This window comes from Orbilia oligospora (assembly GCF_000225545.1).
Source record: "Orbilia oligospora ATCC 24927 unplaced genomic scaffold scaffold00215, whole genome shotgun sequence".
Taxonomy (NCBI): domain Eukaryota; kingdom Fungi; phylum Ascomycota; class Orbiliomycetes; order Orbiliales; family Orbiliaceae; genus Orbilia; species Orbilia oligospora.
Window position 1 is genome coordinate 1,667,400 of NW_011645772.1, and position 10,113 is coordinate 1,677,512.

At 43.7% G+C, this 10,113-nt stretch overlaps 5 protein-coding genes across 5 annotated transcripts; 3 read left to right on the forward strand and 2 right to left on the reverse strand.

The window, feature by feature from the left end:
- Nucleotides 1-151: 151 nt before the first annotated feature.
- Nucleotides 152-953, reverse strand: AOL_s00215g484 (uncharacterized protein; the record flags this gene model as incomplete). Its single annotated transcript, XM_011129686.1, has 4 exons — nt 152-565; nt 641-656; nt 730-771; nt 838-953. The coding sequence occupies 4 exons, from the start codon at nt 951-953 to the stop codon at nt 152-154; spliced, it is 588 nt and encodes a 195-aa protein (XP_011127988.1).
- Nucleotides 954-1,306: 353 nt separating this feature from the next.
- AOL_s00215g485 (uncharacterized protein) lies at nt 1,307-2,065 on the forward strand (the record flags this gene model as incomplete). The annotated part of the gene is made up of 3 exons (XM_011129687.1): nt 1,307-1,417; nt 1,487-1,698; nt 1,777-2,065. The coding sequence occupies 3 exons, from the start codon at nt 1,307-1,309 to the stop codon at nt 2,063-2,065; spliced, it is 612 nt and encodes a 203-aa protein (XP_011127989.1).
- Nucleotides 2,066-2,508: 443 nt separating this feature from the next.
- AOL_s00215g486 (uncharacterized protein) lies at nt 2,509-3,679 on the forward strand (the record flags this gene model as incomplete). Its single annotated transcript, XM_011129688.1, has 3 exons — nt 2,509-2,720; nt 2,774-3,383; nt 3,500-3,679. 3 exons carry the CDS (start codon nt 2,509-2,511, stop codon nt 3,677-3,679), a joined length of 1,002 nt encoding a protein of 333 aa, XP_011127990.1.
- Nucleotides 3,680-4,384: 705 nt separating this feature from the next.
- Nucleotides 4,385-5,840, forward strand: AOL_s00215g487 (uncharacterized protein; the record flags this gene model as incomplete). The annotated part of the gene is made up of 3 exons (XM_011129689.1): nt 4,385-4,583; nt 4,729-5,567; nt 5,718-5,840. The coding sequence occupies 3 exons, from the start codon at nt 4,385-4,387 to the stop codon at nt 5,838-5,840; spliced, it is 1,161 nt and encodes a 386-aa protein (XP_011127991.1).
- Nucleotides 5,841-6,430: 590 nt separating this feature from the next.
- Nucleotides 6,431-7,801, reverse strand: AOL_s00215g488 (uncharacterized protein; the record flags this gene model as incomplete). The annotated part of the gene is made up of 4 exons (XM_011129690.1): nt 6,431-6,801; nt 6,868-7,077; nt 7,147-7,572; nt 7,681-7,801. 4 exons carry the CDS (start codon nt 7,799-7,801, stop codon nt 6,431-6,433), a joined length of 1,128 nt encoding a protein of 375 aa, XP_011127992.1.
- Between the last annotated feature and the right edge of the window lie 2,312 nt (nt 7,802-10,113).

Here is a 10,113-nt window from a genome sequence, read left to right on the forward strand (position 1 = left end):
AGTGTACGATAATTAGAGATGATATATACATATTTACAAGTATCCGGTTCGTATAATGCCTTCAGGGTACCTAAACTGTCGACGACTCGACTCCTGGGCCGCATACCGTGTAATTGCCCGAAAACCGAGGGTTCGATTGGTCCGAATCCGGTTACGATTTATTTTGGGCCTTCTCAGCATCGACCACCCTCTTCGCCGCAGCAGAGATCTCTGCTCCACTCGCATTACCACCGAGTTCTGCAATTCTGGCGGTTGCATCCCGTATTATCATTCCCATATTCAAAACGAAATTGTCCTTTTGCTTCAATTTTGCAACAACCTCATCCACTATCTCAGCTATCTTTTCAGGCGCCAGGACCTCGACTCGACCAGAATATTCCTTGACAACATCCAATTGAAGCTGTTCCTTGTCGACTAGGTCCTGTCTTTCCGCGGTTTTGAAAGAGTCGATCGCAACATTGTGCTTTTTCTCCATCGATTGAAGAATCTTGAGTATATCCATGTCATTCTTCACAGGCCTAGGTGGCTGAGCCATACCAGCATTTGAGATTTCCGCAAGGATGGCCTTTTAAGATTTATATTGTCAGGTTTGCTTGTACGTCTAGTGTGACAATATAATATTTTCCAGAGGAGAACATACTTTGACGACATTGAGCCTGATTTCCTAGGTGTTAGATCACTACTATGACAAAATATATAGCTTAATGAGGTATCAAGATAAGCGCTTACTTTTCTTTATCCTTCGCTTTCATAGCAGTTTTTAGATCTTGTCTGTTCAATACATGCACCTTAGTGAATCCGTATCGGATTTTGTTCTAGATGCATAACAGGTGCTACCTTAAAGCGAGAAGTAATGCTGGTGGAGCCGGCTGTGCGGCTGCAGCCTCCGAATAAGCCCGAACGAATTGGCGCGAAAGCGATCGCGAAACAAGTAACCTTCGAGTTCCGAACATATTTACTTCTTTTTCGAGTATATTCTGATGTTGTAGTGTCGTAACGTAATCTCTTCAAGATCTAGCTCTGTGGCGCTGAAATTTCATGTCGAAGGTTTGTTCGGGCCGTAGGCGAGAGCCTATTTTAGCTAGTAGCTCAGTGCGGCGCGCCAGCTAGCTTTCCACGCGAAACCTCCATGCATTGACACTTGCAACCTCATGCCCATTCAACATTTGATGAATATTCAACCAACAACAACTATCTCGGGATATTCTATTGATTGTTACTCGAATATTTAGAGCTTTATACTACTGTCTCGTAAGAGGATGGATTAAAATCCCTGAGGGCATCCGTCTAGACTCTATCCTGCACAATGGCTCTACCCCACCAACATCTTACTCCCCAAGAGGTCTCGTTCATCTGCGAGAGCGAGCTCATCACTATCGTTCCGCGTCAAAGACTTGGAGCATTGAATTTAATATCAGTGAGCATAATCAATTATTTCTCTCTATCTAGATAGATAGCTTCTCACTAACGATCCGATACCCTTAAGATAGACACTCGTCCCTTGGTTCCACCCCAAAGAGCAGATGTCCCACTATGGCTGGCCGTCTTCCTGCGAAAGCAGAAAAGATGCAATATTGTTCCACCGGATTGGCTAAGTGTGGATTACTTGGAACGTCTTGTAAAGGAGGAATCTGATAGTGCTGCTTTCTCCCAAATGCCATGGAGATGGATGGAAGTTGCAGAAATCTTGCTAGATACGTAAGTCTTCGTGATGCCATGAAAAAACTTGATGACAGTAGTAATCTATACTAAAATATCCAATTTCGTCATGAATAGATGTTCGGAAGATTTGATCTCCCCGTCTGATATCGCACTACACATTAGGTCGTTGCGAGAACTCAGGCAGGCGAAGATACGAGCCGGTCTGTCAGACCAAATGAACAGCTCTTATATTAAAATCAACAACTTGGGCTTGATGGAGGTCTGTGAGATTAGGCCATGGGTTGGCAAAGTAGTTGACGGTCTCAGAAAGATTGAGGGCGAAGCCGGATCGACTGCTGCTAGGAGGAGAAGAGAGGATATCGATGCCGACGGCGATGAGGATATGGACGACGATGGCTACTGATGAGCCATCTATTCTGGTTGATTTTGGTACACTCGATCTCCCTTCCCTTGGGCTTCTCGATCAGCGAACCTTGATCAACAGGATAAACCTAACTCGAAAACTGCATGAATATCTAACGATAATCTAGTTTTCACTGCTCTCAAATTGCTCTCGTTCTCTGGAGCTTTGTTCGAGATTTTTTCTCTTTTCAAAACATTTCCGAACTGCAAAATATCAGGAATCGGGGCCACGTCTTTCCCTATTATTCGTCTCCATATCTATACGACCCAATCTTTATCTTACGACTCAACTTCTCCTTCCAACTGCTTACTTTAATGTTATTTCCCTTCTTTGATTCCTCAAGCGACTCTCTCAACTACCTAATTTTACAACCCACACTGTTCTCTTATCAGCAATTCCTCTCTTCTTTCGTATCCTAGCTTATATTGTTCTTGAATTCAACAATGGTATCGACCCTTCGGAAGTCAATAGGCAATAGGCGACGGTTAAATCGTTTGGCCGAAGGAGAGGTACCTCAACTAGCGTCTCGGAGACAACGTTTACGTCGATTAAAGCATCTAAGAAGAGTGTGTAAAATCACTCGACCAACTACGGCGCTATCTATTCGATCAGCCGCCACAGAAATCTATCGGCTTAAACAGGTGTTTTACAGAAGGTTAGCTCCTCTGTATCTCTTCTGTTGAACAAACATTGACTCTTCAAAATCAGGTCACTCGAAGAGCCTCAAGAATCCGATATAGATGACGGGGAGTCCTCTCCAGCTGCTGCACCAAACCAGTTCGGATATTCAAACGCCGCTACCGCGAGTAGTGACGAAGCTTTCTGTTTAGCCTTAGAACAATTGGTTCTCGACACAACTCAAGATAGTCATATCCAAAGAGGGGACCTAGTCACTATGAATCAGCCCAGTGTATCAGGTGCCATACAAGATCTACTCGTGGGAGTACTAATGAATTTATCTTTGACGCCGACTAATTCCGAAGATGGCAATGCAACCGTCAAACCTAACAAAGATGTTAATCGCAGAATGACGATTCCGGATTTCATCAATTATGTTAACGGCAACCAGTGTACCAAGCGGATATTTGAGCTTCATCTAACCTTAAGGCAATTGCCACCAGGTAACACTTGGAAAAAGAATTTCCTCGCGGTAATGCAGGATATTCAAGATTACAAGATTAAATCCTTTCCTCCCAACATGGGGTATCTATATCGACATGGTGTAATGGTTCACGGTCGAAGTCTATCAATCCAAGAACGCGATAAAATTCTAAAACATATCCGCCTAGAAGACCTCGAACTATGTTGGTGGGAAACAGTAAGTAATTGTCTTGTACGAGACCTCGTCGTTCCTTTTGAGTTTTCATAATTTGAGCAGTGCTGTGTGCTGCGGGTTATTTCATATATCTTTTACTAACTCAATTTGTTTTATAGGGACCTGAATCAGCGGACCTACTGCACAGAAGACTTCCTGCAGCGAGGAATGAGACGGATTCTAGTCCTGAAACCTATCCAGGCTTCTCGTTTGAGCTTGACGCTATCAAAATTCTTCGAAGTGGGACAGTTACACGGGGATTTGGAGTAGGCATGCCCCCCTTTGTGGCATCTGGGTAGTCTCGTCTTCAGACGCCAGTTGGCCACAAGTGTTATGACCAGCCGCCTGAGGCCGTAGGTAAGAAACCAGGATAGGCTGGTAGTCATAAAGGCTCGAAAATTCCAGACTTTTGGTTCTGTGAACAGTGAGCAAAGTGCGGGTGGATATCGATACATGATTCTCGTTTAATTGGCCTGAATTTTTGCATTGTTCACAGGCTTGGTTGGCTTTGATATGGTGTACAATTGTACGATACGAACAGTTACTTTCTTTGTATTTCATGGTCGTAGATGTTATCACAAATGAACTATCCCAAACTATGGATACTTGTGCCGAAGCTTGGAATAGATCGCCTACTATTCCTACATGAGCTTGCATATGTAGAATCTTTCTCATGCAACACACATGCTCTTGAATATCGATCAGACTCATGATAACACAAAAACTTGCAATTTGGAAATTTGTCGCTGTATGGGCTTCACGCGATCCGCCTGTAATCTTGTTACAAGACTGTGTGGGCCTCGTGACTAAGGATTTGGCTTATTATTTTCATTCCAATGCAATAGGGAGTATTATTTGATACTGGATGTGTATAAATACGTGCAGTTAGGTTATTCTGATACAAGGCTACCGGTACCAAACTGCAGTGCTGCATGAAAAGGAACAAACATCAATTGCAAATCTACAAGGCTGCTCCAAACCGTGTTAATTTAATTAGTAAGTACATGTCGAACGCGAACGCCTATGCCGAAGACAAAATGAACGACGCGGCCTTAACCAAGAAACATGACCTACTCGAGCAGATTCTGTTCGCACCTTCGCCAATACTGGAGAGTCTTGAGTTGAACTTGAGAACTAGGGATGTAATATCACTTGCAGGTGTTTGTCAAAGGTGGAGGGGGTATCTTATTCCGGGTTATCATGGTATGTATACATACATACTTAAGTACAATACTATGACTTCCGTCGCGCATGATATATAAACCTTATATATCAATAACCCTGATTGTGTATCCTCATTGAAGAGGATTAATTGTAAAATTCAACTTTTCTAATCGATCATCTTTAGATATCGAATCGAAGGGAGGAGTCGAAAAGATTCATGACGACCAAAGTACTATATCATGGCACCCTCTCCTCAGAACTATCCGTCCCTGCACCCAAACCTCCCTTCAGAGGCGACATATCATCTGTAAAATGGGACTTCGGTGCTGGCCTCCCCTCCCACAAAGTTACGACAACACCAGCTTCGAGGGCAGTCAAAATCACAAAGCCAAGATGATAAACCCCGCCCAACTCATGGCCATTTTCGGTGATAGATATTTCTCTACCGCGATAACAAGGATCCACCTAGAGGGACTAACGAAAAGGATCGGTGGTGGCGACAACGGCCCTTTACTCGAATTTATTTTTCAATGCAAAAATCTCGTTGAGATTAGTTTTCGATGGAGTAGTTTGGTAGATGTTGAGGAGCTTGCTAGGGAGTTTGTGGAGGATCCTGAGGGGGTTTATGAACAGCAATATAGAAAAAAGTGGAGGGGACGTTGGCCAAGTGAACCTCTAGATAAGATGACTGAAGCTATTCCACCGAAGTTGAAGAGGGTTTTGTTTTGGGGTGCGGGGAGGATACCGTCGATGGAGTATGAGATTGGAAAAGAGCCCAGGAAATGGCAGGTGATTAGGGGGGCCCTCTTTGACAAGTGGAATTTGAAGGAGTGTGTGAGTAGATTGATGGAGAGGTATCAGACAGATGTCGAATGGTGTGAGAATGAAGTTCACTATAGAGGTACCGGTGAATGCCGGTCGAGGGGGAAGTGGGATATGAGATTACATGAGAAGGTGAAGCAGAGATGTGAGGTCTGTGAGAGTATCGTGGAAGCGCAGTGCATTGTTTGTGATCTCCGGAATGTTTGTGATATATGTCTGGGGTTTGTATGCAATCGGTGCTTGAAGGTGAGAAGTTCTTCGGATACAGGTGAGTCCCCGAATCTCTTTAAATATCTATATAATATATATAAAATCCTGGGAGAAGAGAGTCTAATGGATATGTACGCCCAGGAACCCAAAATCAGGAGGATATTTCAGATTTCAACATGCTCCAGTTCCGCTGTATCAGGCCCCCCTGCGAGTGGCGAGGCGGAATCCACTACATCCACCCATCTTGCTCCCCGTCAAGTATAGTCTGTACCAACTGCAGTACCCTTTCGTGTGACTTTCGCCCAATTATGTGTAAATTCTGCGGTGCGGGCAACGACTGCTGTCGGAAGGGGAATATGCACTGTCTGAAGTGTCGGACAACTCTCTGTAGCGGATGTGGGAATTGTGAAGTCGATGGGGGTGGGCATGCGGACTACCACAGAGTAAGGCCGGTTAGGCGGTTTAGGTAAAGTGTAGCTTTGCATTTAATATTGGCATTTAGTATTTGCATTTGCAATTTGTCGTCATAGATAGTGTATCTGTTAGTCTCAGCTCCTTTGATTGGTGGGTATATTTACGATTGAAGAATGATGATATAACATTTCATTGCAGAATTTATAAAAAACCCCTCCTGCCTATATGACATCTGTATCTTTAGAGAAGGCGTAGAGGAACTAAAGAAAAGACCATGAGAGAGACAAGAAACAAGACGAAAAAAGAAAAAAAAAGAATAGCTAGTGCGCGTGATATAAGAGACGATATAGTTCGTCCACTAATAGGCCTTAGCTTAGCAGAGCCACATACGCATGCATGCACGATCGAAACATATATATAAAACAAACTGAACAATCTTTTTAAGCCCATTTCCCCAACAAAGCCATTAACCCGGCTCCCAAAAGAGTGCAAGTCAGCATAAATGCCAATTTCCTGCCATCTCTGGTTCTCTTCGGATCGAACAAGAAGTCCCTAGCCAGTAGTTCAACCAATCCTGTATAGATCAAGATACCCGCAGACAGCGAATCTAAAATGCCACTGACGACGTTGGCGGTGAATGATCCAGGATTGTAGGATCCTCTTAGACCCAAACCAATGGCGATGGCAATTGGGGTGGAAAGACCGTATGCAAGACACAGGATCCAGGGAAGCCGGCTGCCAGTTTTGAATGGGATAGCAGACATACGGGCGCCGATCCCGAGACCTTCGAAGCCTTGGTGGAAGACGAGAACTGTATTCCAAAATCCATTAGCCCAAAAGTTCTTCGAATCAAAGGAATATCAAGAAATAAACTTACCAGGGAACAAAGTATTAAACTCTTCGCCAGCAACCCCCAAAGCCAATCCAATGATCACAGAGTGGAAGATAACCCCAAACTCCAAGATCAAAAACGCAGAAAACTGCGAATAAAAATCCCGTCGGTTATAAACACTCTCCACATCACCAACATACTCTCCAGAAGCATCCGACTTGACATTCTCATTCGAGGCTTCCTTTGGCTCTTGCGCTACGTACATATACCCGTTAGCTATACTTCTAAATAATGAAAAAACATATGTACTAAAAAAGTACTTACAAAACCCCGCCATGCTCGTAACTTTACTACTAGTTGCCTCCCCAGCAACTTCCGCCTCGGTCCTTCCATTCTCAAGTCCACCATCGTGTCCGTGCGTCGCTCCAAACTTCGCTTCTGCGTATCGTTCCGCGATAACGTCGACCAAGAAGATTAGCATTATACTAACCAACGCAATAGCTGGTGGCCAGGCGTATTCCGCCCAACCGCCTGTCATGCCGACACATGATGCCGGTCCGATAGCTTCGTATGCTGGTGCGAGGAGATGGATAAATGCTGTGGCGACGATGACGCCGGCGCCGAAGTATCTGGCGAAAAGGTAGATGTATGATGGGACATTCAGTCCTGGAGCACGACGAGCGGCAACAGGGAAGACTGTGCAAACAGTCGAGACAATTAGGATTACAAAAAGAGCGGCGATGCGTATACCTATTTTTCAAGCAAGTGTTAGTTCTTATTATGTTATGCATGCATGTAAATGAACGACTATATGTTATGGGAATGGAATAGAATAGTATCTTAGTATAGTTTACTCACCCAATCGGCCATCATATTCATTCCCTTCAGCACTCAAGAAACAAATGATTTGAACAGGATCTGCTGTGGTTAGATCCACATTGGTAGGGTCAAAGGGAGCATCTGATGCTTCAGCCTCCATCTTTGCTTGCAATAACCTACTCCCAAAGGCTTCAAAGAGCCCTTTTGAGTTAGAGAATGTTGGATTTTGTGCGTTGGCTTACTAGAAAGGGACTTTGAATTGAAGCTGAAGATATATCAACCGAATATAAGAGAAAAAAAGCGGTCTGGTCAAAGCTCCCAAAGAACCACAAGGGAAAGGGAAGGGGGGGATACCAAGAGGAAAAGAAAAGAAAGAGAAGCAAGATGAGAAAGAAGGACAAGAAAGAAGAGCCGCTTCCCAAGAAAAAACCAAGCCGCTATTTATGTATGAACGGGCAGAGGACTACGTTCCCCCCCCAGGCATTTCCAATTCTTTCCTTTCTACCGTGCTCCACTATCATACTTCTTCTCTACTCTACTCTACTTTACTCTATTACTACAAGGTATCTAGAACAGGAACTACACTTTCTTCACAATTCACACACACATGCACACACACACTACTTGCGAACTAAACTAACTAGACTTTTTCAGCCCATGTGCATCCTATGCCATTATGCAATGCCCGGTCCACCCCCCCTGGCTAGGTTTCAAACTCTCTTCTCTGACTTGTCAATTTCATCAACCGACCCACGCTTCAAACCCGATTTCCAAGTTCCGGACCGCGAGGTTTTCGTCCTAAAACAGTATAGTCTTACGTTTTTTTCTTGATCTAACAGATAAACTAACAAAAGTGGGTCCCCGGCCGGTCCGTTTGGGGGGGTTGGGTTCGCAAGTCGGAGAATCGCGGGCGTGATAAATCAAAGGACAATTGTGTGAAGCTAATGAGAAGGAGGAAGTTGGAGGACTTTTTTTTTAGATAGATATGATGATGTAGGTATCTATGGATGAATGGTTCGAAAGTACCCACCCCCAGGATATATTTTTTTCTCACACCACCATCATCATCGTCAGGGACAAATCGGCAATATCTTTTATGATAGTTACAGCGGTTAACGTTATGGGGTGGGTAGTATTTTGCATTAATACCTTATTCTTTTGCATTCTTTGTTCCTTTGTTTTCTTGCTAATATAATATGTGTCGATAGAAGTATGCGCATGCAACAGGCATCCAAAGCTAAAAAGAACAAATCCCAAGATATGCAGTACCATCATGACCTTGCACCGGAATACACTTCCAATAACCCGCCGCCAAAAAAAAACAAAAAGATCAAAATCTTATGATTTAAGATCTCCCCCATAAAAAGTATAAATACCCCAAAGCATCTTTCAGCCTTTTTTTAAAAGGGACCCTTTCCTCTGTACGTCTCCAATTTTTCCTGTCGATTCAGCCCATGCTGTGTTACACTCCTCCCCGGTTAAAGGAAAGAAATGGAAGACCTCCTTCTCTCGATATTTTGAATTTAACCCAGTTAACCTCTACTTACTCATTTACTTACTTATCTATCGACTTACATATTACAAACCACATTCGCATTCGCACTATACGATGGTGTGTGAGAGAGTGAGTGTAATATCATGTTTAGCACGACATCGCACTCCGGAACCATTTAGTGTGGGTGGCCCCGAATCGTTTGCTTCGCAAAGCTTGTCATTCCATTGGCGGGGGCGTTCTTGGTTCCAATCAGCCCCATCAAAGAGGATCAAATACTACTCCGTACCGTCCGCAGGGTACATAAAGTAAGGTCGGGTCGGAGTCTATCGGAACTAAAAAGAAGACCAACCAAGTAACGTAGCTAAGAGCTCGTCTTTTTTCTTTCTTTCGAGCCTTGTTACATATTTACATACTGACTAACATACATAAAGTACTTACCATATTTTATGCATCGGCACTCGTGGGGTACATACATACATACTTGAATACGAGAAATATTATATACCGATAATTAAAGTTCTTTTTTTTTTTGGTCTGATATTGACTTATGATTTCGTCTCTTCTTTTCGTTCTCCCCCCTCACTTCATCCCACCTGCGCGCTCCGTCATGCAGGATAATTATGCTGGCGAGCTAGTTTTAAAGGATAACATTGGTTGGAAACTACCACCCTTCACGAATATCACCCACACCCAACCGTTTAGAATTTTTCTTCGATCGGTGGCTGCATAGACGGCAGGAAGGGGGACATGTTTCGAGCTTAGCCGAAAAAAACAAAAGGGTATCTTCAAGAAGAAAAGAAAAGAAAGGCGAAGAAGACGAAAAAAATGTCTCGCCGTTCGGAGGCCCCACAGATCGAAGGGTATAAGGTCACTAAGCCAGTACGTAATTAACTTCTTTCACTTGTTGGATTGTGAAAGAGGAGCCTAACTAGTGCTATGTAACCTTATCACTCCACTGAATCTTAAATCCACTTTTC